The 18,861-nt window shown below is 43.4% G+C and overlaps 1 protein-coding gene across 1 annotated transcript in view; it reads left to right on the top strand.

The window, feature by feature from the left end:
* Positions 1–18,861, top strand: part of LOC146813683 (solute carrier family 22 member 7-like) — a 468,541-nt gene that overhangs the window by 417,501 nt on the left and 32,179 nt on the right. Inside the window, exons 6-8 of the mRNA XM_085610178.1 lie at positions 11,562–11,671; positions 11,769–11,983; positions 15,458–15,566. Coding sequence (XP_085466304.1) covers positions 11,562–11,671; positions 11,769–11,983; positions 15,458–15,566 — 434 coding nt within the window. The remainder of the gene's footprint in view (positions 1–11,561; positions 11,672–11,768; positions 11,984–15,457; positions 15,567–18,861) is intronic.

Genomic DNA, 18,861 nt, shown 5'->3' with positions numbered 1-18,861 from the left:
CCAATCCACTCCAGTTGTGCCGGCACCCACCCCATCTGACTTGTGCCCCACAGTTGTGACTGCACCCACTACTTCAGTCAGCTCCACTGCAGTTGCCAGTGACTCTCCTGCATCTACCACCACTTCACTGCCTCCTTCTGCTGAGCCATGATCCTGTCCCTGCGGTGCCTGGCCTGCCCCCATGTATGCCCCTCCGGGGGGATGTCCCCTGTCCTTAGCAGTGCAGGCAAGCAATGTGTGACAGTTGTCACTCAAGTTCACTTCTTGTCATTTGATAATGGACCGGCCATTGGCCTTTGTTTTGAACGGATGTTTAATTTTTCATCTGCTGAATAAAGCTTTTTTCTTTATCCTTGTGAATTTGATTTAGCTGTACATTATGTTGATGATGTTTACCATGACCTTGCAGTTCTAATGCTGGATTTCAAATGTTGAACACTGAGGTGTTGATGTGAGGTACTCCATGTGGTCCATGAGATATTTATCCTATTCTGGTCGGTATCCATGTCATCCTTTGCAGCTAACTGGGTGTGTCATGATTAACAATTTGTGAACATCTCTGTTAACATTTCATTTGCATGTTCACATCTGTGGCTTGCCCACATGCACATATGATGTGCTTCCCATTGTCCAATTTGTCTATTTCCCTGACTGTGGGCGCATCTCCACTGGATCTGCAGGTGTGGGCATCATTGGTATAGGAGCAACTGGGTCCTCTGTGCAACTTGCTGGACATATGTGTTGAGTATGTGCAGATGACTGAAGGGACACTCCCGTACCCAGGCTGTTGTGACCAGAGCCTTCATTGTGTGGTAACTGATGGCTGACTGACCAAGTGTTCTGCTGAAATGACTGAGACCTGCTAGGACTATGTTTGGCACAGCTGAGCTTCCACAGGAGTTGAGTCCCCTCAAGTAAGTGTGTTGTTCCGTTCCGTGACATTGCCTGGGCCCATGGTGTGTGTTGTGTGAGCATGTGTGTGTGTGTCCACATCACTTTTCATACACAAGCAGTGTTCCCTTGATATGTTCCTGTTCTTGATGCTTGCTGAGTTGTACTGTGTTCATTCCACATCTTTGTCCTGGGCTACCAGATGTGTGGGTGCATGACACAGTATGGTTAATTGGTGTTTCATCATTGGGATTTGTCAGTTCTGAGTGGTGATGATGTTGTCAGACGCAGATGGGACACAGTCAGGGGTCCCCAAGGCACTTGTTTGTTCGCAATATCATGTAGTTGTCCCTAGGTTGTACCTTTCAGTGATTGAGACATGTGTATGTGTGTGTGACTGCTCCCACTTGTCCGGTTAAGGGCTGCAATGTTTGCAGGTGTCAGCATGTGTGCCTTGTGGTTCTCCTTGGCTTCTGGATTGGTCCTGGGACTGTGGCAGGTAGTCCGCAGGTTACGTGAGCTTTGACGTCATGGCCATGTACCGCATACTGTGCAGTATGTCTGTCATTCACCAGGGTTGTAAGCTGTCCTTGTATGTTCAGTCTGTGCACCTTAGTTCCTCCCAACATTACTGTGTTTGTCATGGGTGCATGTGCAATGTCACCTGTCCATGTGGGCTTCACAGATTCACATTGGTGCAGTTCAGGGTGTGTGGTGTGGAGGGTGGACTGATGTAAATGTTTGCATGTATGGGCCCCTAGCTCCCATTTGTCCATGGATGACGGGCCATGCTGAGTGATTTGTGTTTGTGTAGGTGTGATGTACGTTTGTGGCACAGGACACATGTCTGGGTTTCACAGTTTCGACATCTACCTTTGTCAGCACAGTGGAGGTGGAAAATCTCATCTGCTCAACGGGGGGAATACAGAGATTGAGAGTAGAATAGAACACAAGAGAAGAATGAAAAAGAGAGAGGCAGTGGTTCTATCCCTGGTATCAAGGATCCAGTTCCGATGGGGAGTGCCAAGTCTTGCCTCTTAGTTGCCCTCACACACCCCGAAGTATGTCATGCTTCATCATCAGGCTTTTGCTCCTCGTCAGGCCAGCGTTGCAATGCCCGACAGGTCCCCCGAAGGGTCACTTTCACGGAGATCTTTTAAAGAGAAAAGCTGTTAGGTGAGTGCGGGTGTGTGGGGCGGATCCAGATAAATGGTAGTGGAGTGCGTGCAGGAGTGAGTGAATAAAAATACCAAAAAAGTGGGGTCCTGGAGTAAAGTTGGTAACCCACGTAAGTGTGAGGGAACTTGGGTGTGACCACAGGGCTAAATTGCCTAATGTGTGGTGCGTATCTCGACTTTGTAGATCTTCCCAAGGCTAAAAGATACTCTCACGTGTATGGGAGAGATTTCCCAAGGCTTGTCCGTTGGCTGCCCGCACCCTATTTGGGTTGTGTCGGGTGCCGGCTCATTAAGCACCTACCCTCTGCCAGCGGCTGCCTGCAAAAAGGCAGGTTACCAACTTTACTCCGGAACCCCACTTTTATCGTGCACAACTACCACATCAGCTAGGTCATGAAGAAACGCCACTGATCTTGCAGACTAACCAAGCGTGAAGCATGTCGACCTTTTATTAGTTACACGGGCACATTGAGCCCTACAGTAACTCACCAATCTTCTGTTTTTTTAATCTACCAGGGGCACCATTAAAATATTTCCTTTGGATACCCCTAGGTATTTTTATTCACTCACTCCTGCACGCACTCCACTACCATTTATCTGGATCCGCCCCACCCACCCGCACTCACCTAACGGCTTTTCTCTTTAAAAGATCTCCGCGAAAGTGACCCTTCGGGGGACCGTCGGGCATTGCAGTGCCGGCCCGACGAGGAGCAAAAGCCCGATGATGAAGCATGACATCCTTCGGGGAGTGTGAGGGCAACTAAGAGGCAAGACTTGGCACTCCCCTTCTGGGCTGGATCCTTGATACCGGGGATAGAACCTCTGCCTTTCTCTTTTTCATTCTTCTCTTGTTTTCTATTCTACTCTCAATCTCTCTATTCCCCCCGTTGAGCAAGGGAGATTTTCCACCTCCAACTCGGAACAATGTCCTTAATGATTTAACGGTACTTTGTGGAGCACGGACATTGGACCTGAACAGGCTCCTGGTCCCCCCTCTTTTTGTTGACTTAGCACAGTGGAGGTGTCATGCATGCTTGTGTCACCCCAATGTCTGGTCCCTGGGGGTAGTGCTGTTGTGTGTCAGTCTCTTGCTGTGTTAGTTGGTGTTCATTCCTGCTTATGTCACATGTGTCTGTTGTGCTCCCTCTCATCTCACAATGCCTGATTGCCCACTAAGAGGGTCCATTGATGTTTTTTTTTTGTATGGCACTGTGTCCACATCTGTGTCACTGTGGTTCATCCCCCCTCATGTGTTGTGTAGTTGCCTGGGGATACTGAGACACACACACACACATGTTGTGTCAGATGTGCAGTGTGAGGTTGCCTGTTTGTGTTTGTGCATCTGCACCAGTGCATTGGTATTGCTGTTGTGGGCCATTGTCTGGATGTTGTTTTTGTGATTTTCCCTGCTGTCCCTGTGAGTCACATCACATCCTTCTGCACATTCATCCTGGTTGTTAGGTGCCATTGCTAGCATGGAATGGGAGTTTGTGACCTGACACCTACAGTCTACGCAGGTTGTTTTGATTAGTGTGTCTATTTTCGGGAGGTGTGTATGCTTTGTGATGGTCACTTCTGCTTTTGTATCATTGTACACTGTATGCATTGTCAGCCCCCATGGGTGGTGCTTGTGTGCACATGGCCGAGAGTATGTTAGGTTATCACAGCACTGTTAGCCTCACCACATCTCTGTGGGTATGGGACACAACCACTACTTTGCCCAAATAGTGTTTCATGTGTTGGGACCAGAAATCATACATGCTGTTTGGCATTTGCAGCTTTGTCCATGATGACACTTACCTTTTGGTCACTGTGATGAGGGGGGTTTTGTACCCCATCACCACAATGCTCAACATCTACTGTAGTTTGGAAGCACACACTTAACTTTTGTTCTACGCAGTCAGGGGGTGTTATTTTTACATTGCCACAGTGCTAGTGAGTGATGCTTGCCTTGTGTAGGCCACACTCAGTTTTTGGCCACACATGTGATGGTAGTTACATTGTATGTTCGGAGTCATGATCACTGTTGTGGGCATTTGTCACAGACTACACACTGTTGTCATGATGTTGGGGGATGTATTTTGCTGACTTACATAATGTTGGTGTATGATGGATGTGTGGCGCATCACACATCCTATGAGTGGGGGTGGCAGGAGTGCTGGACGACAGGTCCCCTATGGGTGGGGGTGGCAGTAGTGATGGGCAACAGGTCCCCTATGGGTGGGGGTGGCAGGAGTGCTGGGCAACATAAGCCCTATGAGTGGGGGTGGCAGGAGTGATGGGCAACAGGTCCCCTATGGGTGGGGATGGCAGGAGTGCTGGGCAACATAAGCCCTATGAGTGGGGTGGCAGGAGTGATGGTCAACATGAGCCCTATGGGTGGGGGTGGTAGTGGTGCTGGCCATACAACCCCTATGGTGGCCTGTTGTTAGTGGCCAGGATATGAATCCCCTGTGTGTGTTTGCCATTTTGCGGGTACGTGTCGTTTGTTTGTGTGGTGGGTGTCTGACTTACCATCTGCGCCGTCCGCGTCTGTTCCTGATCCGGTCATAGATGTAGAGTACTGGTATGACCTGTGCGATGGGATTCATGATGTGTTCGTCTCGTACACGCTGCTTGTTGCTCCGTCTCGTACCCGTTGCAAGCTGGTCCATCTCGTAGCCGTGGATTGAGTTGTGGCGCGAATCGTAGCTGATATGCTTCTTTTCTGGATGCTGTGACGTGCCATACGTGTAGGGAGTACGCATCGTACTTGTCCGGATGGAAACTGCTACGGATACTGCTTCTGGGCGAATCGGTTCGCGGTTAGGAGGTACTGTCCGGACGGAGAATGAAGCTTAAATCACAGCCTACGTGTCAGTCGGGTTTTTGGCAGTTATGCGCATCATACTTCATCACCAGGATGGACCGGCTCCAGGTACGGGTTGGCCGCAAGGTAAGGCTACGAACAGCTCTCGGAAAACTGTCCGACCCGGATCGGAATTGATCCCTAAATGGTACAAGTACAAGAAGCATGTGAATGTAGTGTAAATATGCCAGAGCGTAAACAATATTGTCCTCCTAAATGTATGGTAACTGTGAATGGTGTCATAATGAGGGCAGATTCATGTTCACCATATACGTTAATAGATTAAGAAATGTGGTAGAAAAAGGATGGAAAGAAATTGTTGGGGTATAATGTGGAGTTGGCTTAGTATGGAGGAAGTAAATGACCCATAATAGGATGGTTCCAAATGATGTGTTTCAAACGAAGAGAGATTTCATGTTGGATATAGCTGGTACAAAAATGTTTACTTGGTTCGAGGAAACAAAGAGCATGCCATTTGGCCTAGTGTCTGCTTCTGCAATATTTTGAAAAGTGATGCACAATGGTTAGGTGAAGTTGAGAAAGTAAGAGTTTTCCAAGAGGACCTCTTAGTGTGATTAGAGAATAAGATAATGCATGATGAGTTATTAGGAAAGGTGTTGTATATTGGAAAAAAGTGTAAATTTGTGTGCTTACGTGTTGAAATCTTTTTAGATATTCCATATCTCATAATGGAATAAAACCAAAGTTTAGGTTGATGGAAGCTATAGAAAAGGTGCGATGTCCAGTCAATGAGGATCAATTGAGATCTTTTTTAGGTTTATAGTAATACTGTGCTAAATTTGTCAAGGTTTTCGCAGATTTAGCACAGTTACTTCGAGTACTTATAAAGAAACATCCATATTACATGTGGTCAAGTGTGTGCCAGCAAGCATTTAAATAAATTTAGAAAAGTATTGTAAACTGTCCAATTTATAAGATCACACCATAGCCTCCACAAATGCAAGCATGCAGTCATTAGGTGAAGGGTTAAAGCAAGTGTGCAATGGAAAAAACAGAGTGTTGTGGCATTTGTCTCATTTGTCTAAAGGACACTAAAACATGACAGAAGTGAGTTATTCAATGCTCGAAAAAAAGCTTTTGCTTGCTGATGGGGGTTTAGCATTTTCAACATTTTGTGTGGGGAAGAGAGTTTGGATTACAAACTGATTACAAGTCATTGGTAGATATGTTTACCACAGAGGAGTGGGACAAGCTTCCCCTAGTAATATGAAGTGGATGTATTTATTGCAAGAGTATACGTTTACAATAAAATATGTTCTGGGGTTGTCTAATGTGAATGCTGGTTGTCTGTCAAGATTGCCTATAGAAGAAGGAGATAAAAAAGAAGAGGAAGAATGGATGGTGGCAGATGTAATAGACATGAAGGTCAAAGATATTTCTGAAAAAGAATGGAGGGCCCGATTCACAGAACTAACTTAAGACAAAATCCTAAACTTACTACTTTTGGTATTCACAGAAGTTAGGATTTTGTCTTAAGTTTGTTTTAAAACAAACTTAAGACAGCCTTAAGACAGTCTTAAGACAGACTTAAGACAGTTTTAAGACAGACTTAAGACAAACTTAAGACAGACTTGAGACCCTCCGGGTGAGTAGCGCGCTATACAAATGCTTGATTGATTGATTGATTGAGACTTAAGACAGACTTAAGACAGATTTAAGACAGACTTAAGACAGACTTAAGACAGACTTAAGTTAGGATTTTGTCTTAAGTTTGTCTTAAGTCTGTCTTAAGTCTGTCTTAAGTCTGTTTTAAGACTGTCTTAAGTCTGTTTTAAGACTGTCTTAAGACTGTCTTAAGTCTGTCTTAAGTTTGTCTTAAGACAAACTTAAGACAAAATCCTAACTTCTGTGAATACCAAAAGTAGTAAATTTAGGATTTTGTCTTAAGTTAGTTCTGTGAATCAGCCCCGGAGGGTTTGGGTAGCAAAAGATGGGGAGATTGCAGATGATCATAAAAATGTGAAGTAGTCAAAATTAAAGGATTGTGTGAATGGTTTGACGTAGTATAAAAATGAATGGTCAGAATTATAATGTCAAGATGCAATTGTAGAAAAAGGAGAAAAGTTGTTTGTACTAACTAAGTTAAGAGAAAGATGGATGAGCAGCAGCTGCCTGAAGCACAACTCAGGGAAGACAGAAGTCCTCATCCTCAGACCCTCCTCCTCTGCATGGGAAAACACTTGGTGGCCCACTGCCCTCGGGAGCCCTCCCACCCCCACAGACCACGCCAGAAACCTCGGCATCGTACTCAACTCGTCCCTCTCCATGACCCGATAAGTCAACGCCGTCGCCTTCAGTCACTTCAACACCCTCTGCATCCTCAGAAATACCTTCAAATGGATCCCCCCGAATCAAGGAAGACAGTCGGCCATGCACTCATAACCAGCAGACTGGACCATGGAAACGCCCTTTACGCCGGAATCAACAAGTCACTGCTCTGCAAACTCCAGAACATACAGAACACCGCAGCCAGACTCGTCCTCTGCATCACTGGCCATCACTCCTCTGCATCACCCAACAGCTGCAGAACCTCCACTGGCTCCCCGTTGAGAAGAGAGCAACATTCAAGATACTCACCCACGCCTACAAATGCCTCCACAATACCAGAGCCCAATATCTCAATGATAGATTCTGCTTCCACGTACCCAAGAGGAACCTCTGATCAGCTGACCTCGCCCTTGCCGAACCCATGCGCATCTGAAGAGCACAAACAGGTGGAAGAACTTTCTCCTATGTCGCGGCCAAGACCTGGAACGAGCTCCTGATCGACATCAGACGTGCCCCCACCCAGCACATCTTCAGGAAGACCCTCAAAACCTGGCTCTTCCACTGACCGGAGCGGCTCCCCTTCCCCCTAGCACCTTGAGACCCTCATGGGTGAGTATTGCGCATAATACTCCCTGATTGATTGATTGATTGATTAAAAGATTGTGGGCATTTTTAATGAGAGTCATGGAGGAATGCCCGGATGAAGGGAAAAACGAGAGAGGATTTTTGGTGGCTGAGGGTAGACTGAAAGGTTGAAAGATCTGTAAGGAACTGTGTGAGTTTTGCTTTTAATTATAAAATGCATGTGGTAAAAGAAGCACCTGCGTTGCCCATGTCTTTTCTGTACAAACCATGGCAAAAAGTTGCAATGGATATTTGTCGGCCATTTGAGTTTGATGATTGTGGGAAGAAATTTGCCATAGTGATGGTAGATTATTACGCTAAGTGGCCCAAGGTGAGTTTGGTGAATGAAGTACAATCTCGTACAGTAATGTAATTTTGTGAAGAGGTATGGAGAAGAGAAGGTTACCCAGAGAACATGTTAACAGATAATGGTCCCCAGTTTATATCAGATGAATTTGAAGTGTATTTGATGCACTTTGGGGTTAGGCCTGTGAGTTTGGCAGTGGGATACCCACGTGAGAATGGCCTAGTTGAAAGGTTTATTCGGGTCTTTAGTGAAAATATACAATTGTTTTTGCAAAATGGGTTGGCTTTGAAGGAAGTAATAAGGAAACTATTGTGGAGTTATCATACTACTCCACATTCCACTACCGTGGAAGTACCTTTGTGTTGTTAAAAGGAAGGAAATGGAGTACCAAAGCTGTACCAGGATGGATGGGAAGGACAGGAAGAAAAGTAACAAATTAGAAAGATTTGTAAGTTATTTAACATGAATTCGACCTCCAGAAAAAAGATAAGTACAAATAAATAGCCCAATGCTTAGGTTAAAAGGTAAGAAAAGTGTGGCACACATAACAGGAAAGGCCCAACATGTTAGGTTTGGTAGGAAATCATACTCTTGAGATACCGTGAGGTGGCATCATAGAGCTGACATAAACTAATCAACATAGCAGAAATGGTTTCACATACAGCAGGCTACTTTAGGAACCACCTAAATAATTAATAAACAATGATCTCAGTTATATGCAAGGGACATTCCAGTGCCTGCTTGAACAATAAGCCATTTAAAATGAAAGACAATGCAGGCAGCACCATCCTTGATTCTTGCAACATAAAGAGAACATCTCTTGCAGACTTCCTCTGAGGCACATGGATGAAGCATAGATTTAGGGAAGAGGTGCGACGCAGCGGCCAGGGCACCTGACTCTGGACCCCAGGGTTCACGGTTCGATTTCCGGCACAGGCGGCAGGTTAGCCCAGCACCATGTGACTCTAGGCAATGGCTCGCTTAATCTTCCTGACGGCCCCCAACGCCTTGACACCCTCGAGTAAATATGTGCTTTACAAATACTGGATTTCATTTCATTTCAATCAGTACGAATATTGAATCCATGAAATGAGCCTATTTCAACAATTTTATGAAAAGGTAAAACAGCAAGGAAAACTTAAAGAAGGATGCACGTAGAAAATGTATTTGTGCAACTCTTTAAAGCCACATTTGTTCAGCTGTCAGTGCAAACAGACAGAGAACCAGAACATATAGTTTTGTGGATTAATTATGCCAACTTAAACACACATAAATAAACATTATTTTCTAAGAAATAACAACTCCCTTAGGCCATTCATTGCTTAAACATCTTATTTTATTTGTTTGCTTTGAAATGCAGTCATCTCCTTTTGTTTTTTATTCATATCTGGGCCATATTTATCTAAAGGTATCATAGTGCAGCAAGTCCCCTTGCTGCACTGAGTTACAGAGAAAGGGCAGGATTGCACCACATTTACCACAATATGGCACATTCTTGCCTTTTTCCAGCGCAGGTGCACAAAAGGCCGCCTAATGCCAATACAGGCCCCCTTGCACCATGGCGCAAGTGTGCCTGCGATGTATGCAGGACTGTTTTTTTGCCAGAAGGAGCACCTTCCTGCTAAAAAAATCTCCTGAGGCAGAATTATGCAGATTATGTTTTGCAGAAATGTCCCAGAATTGCAGAAAATTTAATAGGGAGCAGACTCCATGCTTGTATGCTTTCTCACCTTATACTTAGACTTCCTCTCTTTCTTATTGTGAGGACTTTGTGCTAGTTTGTTACTTGAGTTAGCCTCCATCAGTAGACAATCGGGAGCAGACTCCATGCTTGTATGCTTTCTCACCTTATACTTAGACTTTTCCTCTCTTTCTTATTGTGAGGACTTTGTGCTAGTTTGTTATTTGAGTTAGCCTCCATCAGTAGACAATCGGGAGCAGACTCCATGCTTGTATGCTTTCTCACCTTATACTTAGACTTTTCCTCTCTTTCTTATTGTGAGGACTTTGTGCTAGTGTGTTATTTGAGTTAGCCTCCATCAGTAGACTGGTTGAAAAGCTCTAGCCTAATCTTCCTATTAAGCTATATTTTAGTTCTGGCTATTGGTTTGCTTCAGAGATTCGCTTTATGTTAGCCCTTTCGCAGATTATGTCTTTGACTGTTTTGATTTGAGCTATTTCATGATATGACTAACATTTGTTTTGCCTTCTATAATGATCTTAATGTCGAATAGGCCCATAAAGATTGACCTGGAATCTTGTTATGTTAATATTTTTATTAATTGGCACTAGGTATTAGTCTTAAAAAGATTTATTCGGTATTATGAAAATTGAGACAACCCCAATCCTGCACACGAATCCGCTAATGATTTAAATGATAGTGTTGAGATAGATTTTTGAGGGAGCATGCTAATTAGAAATTCATATTTAATGCAATTAGTAAAACGTTTTGGTGGAGGAAAGCTGTAGAATCCTTGTATTGTTTAGATTACTGTTGGAATACCTATAGATGTTGTTGCTAGGTGAATTTTTATAGGGCTTTGCATGATGAGTTGTCTGACTTGGAGTGTGTTGTCTTGCAAGGTCAAATTTGAAATGAAATTGTTTGTTTTGCAGAAAACAATATATCAGCTGTGATTTCTCTTGAGCATGAATTGAAAATTCAAACCTATATTATATTGCATCACATTGTAATGTTGTGTGAACTTTGGAAGCTTTGTCAAATGTGCACATTGATGCAGAGCTATTGTGATGTTTATGTGGTTTGTTTTATGTACATGTTTTAGGTTTCTGAATTCATTTGTAAAGGTTTTTGGATTTATGTTTAAAGTTGTCTGCTGCATGAGGCATCACACCAGTTTATAAATTGAAGTTTATAAGATCCTTAATAGTCTAGTTGTGAATGAAAACTAATCTCGAGCAGTGGTGTTTATTCTCTGCATGTGTATAGGCATATCGACTCTACAAGTAGGTTGTGACTGGTTGAAAGACATCTTGGTGTGATTGGCAGTGGTAGAACTAAACGAACTAAACGCATGCTAAGTAGCAAGTGATATTCCAAATAACTAAAGGATATAAAGCTAGTTTTAAATAATTAAAATCATTATCCTAAACATCACTAAAGCCTATAAATACACATTGTGTCAGCTGTGATGAGAAAGCCCTGATAAAGCTCTGAGGAAATGGAGAAACACGTCAGCATGTAGTGAGGCTGGGGTCCATGACTAGGCAAAAAATCAAATGAAATACTGTACACCGAAGACTGGATTTGATTTCAGTGACATGCACCCCTAAAGTAAGAGGCAGAGTGAGGATGTTGCAGGGTTATAATGAATGAACAGAAAATAGTGGAAGCATTTCTGGACAAGTTATTTGTTGTGAAATAATAACCCAGAGCCTGTCACTTGTTATTCTTTGTTCTCAGGTACTCAGTAATGTCACAGAAGATGAGAACACCGGTACAAAATATTCATACATAAACTTGTTTAGAACACCTGTGCTGAGGAAAATCTCCATCTGTACAGGAGTGTTGTGGTAATGTTCTTCATTTTAAAAAGATGTCCTTCCATTTTTTGTATTGTTCCAGCAGGTTAGTGCCAGCATATTCTTTGTTTTGTCTACTCGCTTGCAGGTTTGGCGTCGCATTCTCCTACTATGGAATCAGCCTCAACATCACAGGCTTTGAGCTGGACATGTACCTGACCCATTTCCTCTATGGAGCCATTGAAGTCCCATTCAAGCTGGGCATATACTTCTTCATGAACAAGAGCGGTCGCCGTAACTCTGCGGTCTGGTCCCTCTTTTTAACAGGCTTCTTCATTGGCATAAACACTGTCATTCCAGTCTGTAAGTTTTTCCTGAGAGAAAACATGTGTTTCAACATCTTACAATTAGTGAAATGTACCTTCAAAATCCAGAGTTGCAGTACTTACAAGTAAACCTATAGAGCAGTAAAATAGAAAAAAACAATCTAATGACCACGTTTTCCCAAAAACCAATGGTGATACTCAAGTCGAGGTAAACTTATCTATCTTATCGAGAAGTAAAATATACCATGATGAAGTAATGGAATGCCCCAAGGGATTTGTAAGCATTCATACCAAAGAGTGGGGGGATAAGTGGGATTCCTTTGGGCAGGCAGTTAATATAGGAGTATTTTTTATGGGGTTCTTCCAGTGACAGAGGGTTTTTGACTTCTTGCTGATCTGCTATAGAGAGAGTCTAGACATAATGTCTGAAGAGTTAATGGTTAAAGGTACAGAGCCATGTTATTGTCTCAAACTCTTTGAGTTCCAAAATCACAGAAATTGGAACTGCAAAATGGAACTTTTTCATATACTAAACGGTTTTTACTCACAAATTGGGTTTACCAACTCATTGCAAATCGCATATAGGAGGAGGTTTAAAGGGGCATTCCTTTCTATCTGCAAATTGAAAAAAAATGATTTGACTGCAAACTGCGATTGACTTCTCAAAGAGGCTGGTAGCAGATTCTCCAAGAAGAAACTGCCCATGTCGGGCAGCTTCTCCTATGGCAGTCATGCCAGGCAGCCATGCAGGAAGAGGGCAGCATTTTCTGGAATGAAATGAAAAAAAAAATCAAGTCACAAATGTTTGATGTATAAACACAAAACTAACAGCGGCTGACTACAGGTTCTGCACCTTAATCCTTGTCACGTTCAATTTAATGTCCTATGCATCTTCTTCGGCACTTGCCGCCGTTTAGCACCACTGGAGACCAGAGAACACAATTTACTTCAAAATGGAAGGTGCTCCAGAAATAAATTTAATATGGTAAATTTTAGTCCATCATCTTTTTTGAAAATTCTTGCACATAAATCAAAATTAGCCAACGCGTTTCATTCCAGTCACACTAGGAACTTCATCAGGGCTTAATGTATTTTATAGTTATTCACAGAGTTTCCAGTGTAAAACGCTGTATCGTCACCAGGCAATCACCCAAAATAACGGTATAGAATCAAGTCAAGTCCCTGAGCAGTCTTGGTGTGGGCCGCTTCGCCTGCGGCCTTGATTCGTGTGATTGCCAATTTTCAAAAATATAAGAAGATGATGGACTGAATTAATCTTAGGGGTGTTAGAGGGAGAGCTCTCAGTTACAAGTCAATAGTTCAATTATCATTAAAGATAGGGTTGAGACTCCAAGCTAATTTAAAGATTTATTTAATAACCAAAGCAATCGTTACAGAAATTAAAAGTCAGTTAATTAAGGAAATTAACATAATCATAAGTTGTAGCAAAATACGAAAGTGAAACAACAGATCTGTCCTGTTAAGAATTGCTTATAAAGTCTCGCCCGCTCCCAAGTAACATGCATTTTTAGAATGTTTTAGACACTAGAAACACAGAAATTCATTGCATCACATTACATAAAAGGACTGTACTAAAATGTTACATTGCATAACAAGCAATGAGGCTATGAGTTTGTATAACACTCTCACTATCACCTTCTTCAAATTTATTATGATTGGTTAAATGTCTGCGCAATTTCGCTAAAGTGGAGAAATGAACATTAAATAAATAGTTTCTCAAAAAAGCTTCTACATCATTCCTAACAACTAACATACCCTTGTTTTGTTACCTCTTTTGTTAGTTAGGATGCTGGGAAACAGTAATTTAACAAGGTCAGAAAATACAGACCATAATTTGCATCTACAATTAAATATTTTCCTGAAAGAGAATGAAAACATGAACATTTAGGACTTGTGCACGCGAGGCCTAGTCATGCTAATCACAAACTGTATATTCCAAACTGTTATGTTTTGTATGCTATTATGTCTCTACAATAGGTTCCTTTGAGGTACATTGGGTGCTTTAAAAAAGGGTTTCTGTTTCAGAATGCTATGTTTGAAATGGTGATCTGATTCTCTTTGCAGACTACAATTATAGCAAGTATAATAATTTTAGTAATAACATATATGATTCAGCACCACAGAAAGAAAGTATTTTAATGTGATATTTTTAGTTACAATCAGTTCAACAAGAAATCATAAAGTTATATGATCAAACAATTCCAGGACTCGTCATGTTTTTTTTGTTTAATGTATTTTCTTTATTCAATTTCTTCTTAAAAACGTATTTTCCCTGTAGCCAGTACATTTTGTCTTTCAAAGAGGACTTCTGCTCAATCTCCAAATTCCTACAGCATCCCAAAGCAGCATGAAGGTTTGCTAGAGGAATATCGTATGTGAATAGACGTAATTCACAGGACCATAGGAGGTCTTTCCCAACACAAATTGGTTTAATATCAGAACGCTTAATGAGAAAAAGAGGAAAAAAACAAGAAGAGAGTGAGAAAGAGGAACTTTAACAAAGTCAGATGCTCTTGCGTCAAAAAAAGATATTTTGAACAGCTCTGACTAAGTCCACTTTGAAGGATGAAACACGGTTACAGGGAAAACAAGTTTTTGAGTAAAAACTGAAGAAAGAAAATACATTATTTTTCTCTCTAAGCAAATTATTTCACACCTATAACATTTTGTTTAGTAAATCGAAGATCCAAGGTTATTTTCTTATTAGTTGGCCTTCTAGCCAATTTTGTTTCACTAGTTGTCTATTAACCTAATAGATATTATGGGGTCTATTAGGATGGTGGACAGTTGGCCGGCGCCGGGCCGGCGGCGGAAACCGCCGGCCCGGCAGCGGACATCCGCCCGCAATCACTACCCTGAAACCCGCCGGCCCCATTAGCATGGCGGTGACAACTGCGGCGGTGAGAATCTCCGCCCGCTACTTTTCAGCCAGTACCAGTCCGCACGCATGCCTAGTGGGAAGAACTGGACCGCTACAATGACGCTGGTGCAGGGCCAGGCTCCGCCAGCAAGATTATGATGCCGGCAGTAGCCAGCCTTTCTGCGACGGTGAAACTGCCATGGAAAGGCATGTGGAGAATGTCTCCGGGGGCCCATTGCGGTCCCCCAATGTGTTGGGGGGTGCATGGGGGGGGTACCCATGCTACCCCCACATGTCCCTGTACCAGGTGGCAGGCACTGTGCAGTGCCTGCCTCGCAGTGCAGTGACATGCATGAAATGCTCCTTTTCACACCGCGGTGGTGCTACTGGCAGTAATGTTAGTCGCCAGAATCCGACCGCCGCGGTCGGTTTTGACTGCGGAGCATCCTAATTGGACCGGCGGTTATGCCGCGGTCCTTGCAGGCGCTCTTTTCCCTCTACCATGGCGGTTGAGGAGAATTTGTGACCGCCATCCTAATAGGCCCCTTAGTATCCTTTTTACCTATGTCTGTTAGTATGATAAAGTCTTTATACTTTTTCCTCTATACATTTTTCTTTTCCTGATTCCAGCTCTAGGGGCTCTGCAAACAACAATCAGCGTTTTAGCAAAAGGATTCTGTGAAGCTGCATTCACGGCTGTCGATTTGCACACAACCGAGCTCTACCCCACTGTGCTCAGGTATGCAGAGTCAATTCATTCTAGTATTGGCATACATGACTTGAAACCATGGTGGGCACCCAGAACCCGCCATTAATTCCATACAACATGAGGTAACAAAGAGAAGTTAGAGCAGAGCTTGAGAACCTACAGTATCAAACTTTTGGTTGGTGGGCTTTCACATTGTTCAGAATATGCCTCGGGAACGTTAATATTAACCATTTGTATCTGACACCCGGCTTTGATTTGTTCACCTATTAGAGGACTACTTTTGAAATATTTTTTTTAAAAAACTTTTTCCCTCACTCCCCTCAGAACAAAGGAGATTATCTGGTTATTATGAGCAGTTATTATTCTTCCTCTTTTTGAGTAATGTTTATGCAGCCTGGGTGTAATATCATCACTTGTTTGCTACTGTAAAGGTCAGCAGGTGGTTAGGTTAGGTTGTTGAAGAGTTTTTTTTTAGTTGAGCGTAGATGTAATGTCTTTAGACTATGATTGTTGGGCAAGAAATCTAACCCAAATTGTCAATCAAGGGCACAGTATTGATCAAAAGGTTGGAGTAACCCTGCACTGTTGACACAAAAACAGTGTCTGTATTGTCAAATCCATTGCTTAATTTGTAAAAGAATAAGTACAGTGTCCCAAAGTTTGCTCAGAAGCTCACAGCCGGTGCTATCGAAGATTGAGGTGCTGAATATCAAGACTGCATATACTTGACTCTACCTCATTCCTCCTTAATGTGTCATCAGTCACTCCGTGCCTCTTTATTCCACTGTTGAGAGTTCTTTTCCAATGCTGCTCTCTCTCTTTGTCATTGCTTTTCTATTTTCTCTTCCTCCAGCTTACTCCCCTTTGTTTTTTGTGTATCTAGAGCACTCTCTGTTAAGGAAAAGTAAGTGTCAGTGGGTGCCACCTGCAACCCCTGACTCAAATGAAGCAGATCTTGTCAATTCCTGTTGTAGTTGAATAATCAGATCGGTGACAGTTTCTTGCTGTTGTTCAATGGGTCTGCCTTCTAAGGATACGTGATTTTTGGAATTGCTGCGGTTCCTATGTTCATAAAGATTCCGCCACCTCTCAAAGATGTCATAGTATGTGACATGAATGCGGGGAGCTTGCCATGTACAGCCTGAAGGTAAACTATGCTTGTTCACAAGAGCAACAGAAAGCAAGAAATGAAACCAAAGAATAAATCTTCCATCAAACAAACTCTCAAACATATGTATTCCACATGAAGAGCACATTTACAGAGGTACTGCTTGGTACACCCCATGCAAGCAATATTCTACATTCTGACAATAGACCTGCAACCTTAAAGTCACTTAATGAAGAGGTACAAGAGCCTTGGAGGGGTGGTGGTTCATCCTTGCAACTGCCTCATATCCCCACCAACCATGCACCCGCTCAAAAGAACAAAACGCTTTCTGGGGCTAACACCAGTGTCCTGGGGGGGTTTCAGACTCCTTAAGGGGTGCTGGCATTTTAGAGCCTCCAAAGATGAGTTTGAAACCTATTAATTTCAGGGATTTCTAGTTCATACAGCCATTGTGTGAAAGAACAACATATTGTGTGGCATACAGTGGCATCATGTGACTTAGAATGTCTGGAGCAACCACAGTACACCATCACCCACACATCGAAGTTGCACAGTTCCACACAGGCTAGTACGCAGCCCCCTCAAACACCATAAACCCACACACACACAACGCTACTGTAGTACAAATACCCTACTGACACTGTACTAATAACCCATAACATATCTGCAGACCTACTGGGAACACATGGACCCCTGGTTTCTCTCCTTAAAAATGCAGCACCATTCCTACTAGGAAAACTAGAAAATGCATCAACACCTTCATCATTTCCAGTACTCCCAAATTGTCACTTCCTCTTTTTTATGGCTACTTCTCTGACTTTCTGTTCATCTACATCAATACTGTAGGGTACCTCTAAACATGGTAGCATGTGCAACAGCACATGGGACTAGGGATGTGAGGAGTACACAGCACCCAAATTATGGCTACATTCTATTATTCAACCAGTGGGCAGGAGCTGGTTTTGACCTATAAAACCCTTGCTCCACCTCTGAGTCCATAATGCCTTACTCCCATCATATTCTGTGTCCACCTCTGTCCAATTATGAACCCTATACCTACAAATAGGAGCTCAGTTCAAATAACATACTCTTCTTTCACCACATTGAAAATAACTCCACTACTGTCTTGTTCCAGCAGGTTGAGAGGGCAGACATTCTTGAGCGACAAGAAGAAGCACCTCTCCTTCCTCAGCTGGTCGAGAGTAAAACATAAACAAACACTCCAAAGAGGCAGGGAAAAAAAAAACAGTCACATGAGGAGAGCTGTAATAATAAATAAATAAAAAATGAATGGGGTTCCTGCAATGCAAATCCCCTTGAAAGCTACCACAAGAGAAATGTCTACACCCTGGGGGGGGTGAGGAGGGAGGCACTGACTCTGTTACTCTGATTCTCCGGTGGCACCTACCAATCAGGGTAGTCTTTGGTAAGTGCGGATCTCTTACTGCCCCTATCAGAGAGGCAGGAAGAGTCTAGCTTAAAGGAAGTTGATATTTGATAAGGAAACAAAAATATATCTCTCTTGAGCAAAAGCTTCAGAAAAAGAGGATCTAGGCTTAGGGCCCTATTAGGATGGCGGGTGGACATTTGTCCGTCTGCCACTCTAGCAGTGCTGGGACCGTCCACCAGTGGTGTGGCGGTCCCGCCCCACTAATTAGGATGCGACCGCCACCCTGGCAGTTGCATTCGCATTTTTAACATTGCGGCGGACAGTGCTGTAGGCACGTAGTGCATTGCCATGCACAATGTGGCAGGTACCGTGTGGTGCCTGCCACCTTGGGCATGTCAATGTAGGGGGGTACCCCCCCAAGTGCAGCCCCCACCCCCCATGGGCCTGCAACTGGCCCCGTGACTAAAGAACATATACCTTTCCATGGCGGCGTCACCGCCATGGAAAGCCTGCCTTTTACTGCAATCCTCATCTGGTGGACGATGCCTGCAAAGCACTGCCACCATTTTGGGCTCCCTGGCCCGTCCACCAGGCAATCAGGATGATTGCTGGTGGCAGACGGTCTTTGCGTCCGCTGCAGACACATTCCTGTTCCCACCGCCATCCTAATCTGGCGATGGGAAATATCCATTCGATGGTGGAAGGACCACCACCGTAGGGCCGGCGGTTGCCACTGCAGGCCCTGCGGTGGCGGTCCTTCCTCCATTGTAATCAGCCCCCAGTCATAAAATCTGTAAAGTCAGCAGGTAAACGTTATCAGAGAACGT

Source organism: Triturus cristatus, chromosome 6 (assembly GCF_964204655.1).
Source record: "Triturus cristatus chromosome 6, aTriCri1.1, whole genome shotgun sequence".
Classification (NCBI taxonomy): Eukaryota; Metazoa; Chordata; class Amphibia; order Caudata; family Salamandridae; genus Triturus; species Triturus cristatus.
The sequence above is the reverse complement of the archived record's forward strand: the minus strand, read 5'-3'. Positions and strand labels throughout refer to the sequence as shown.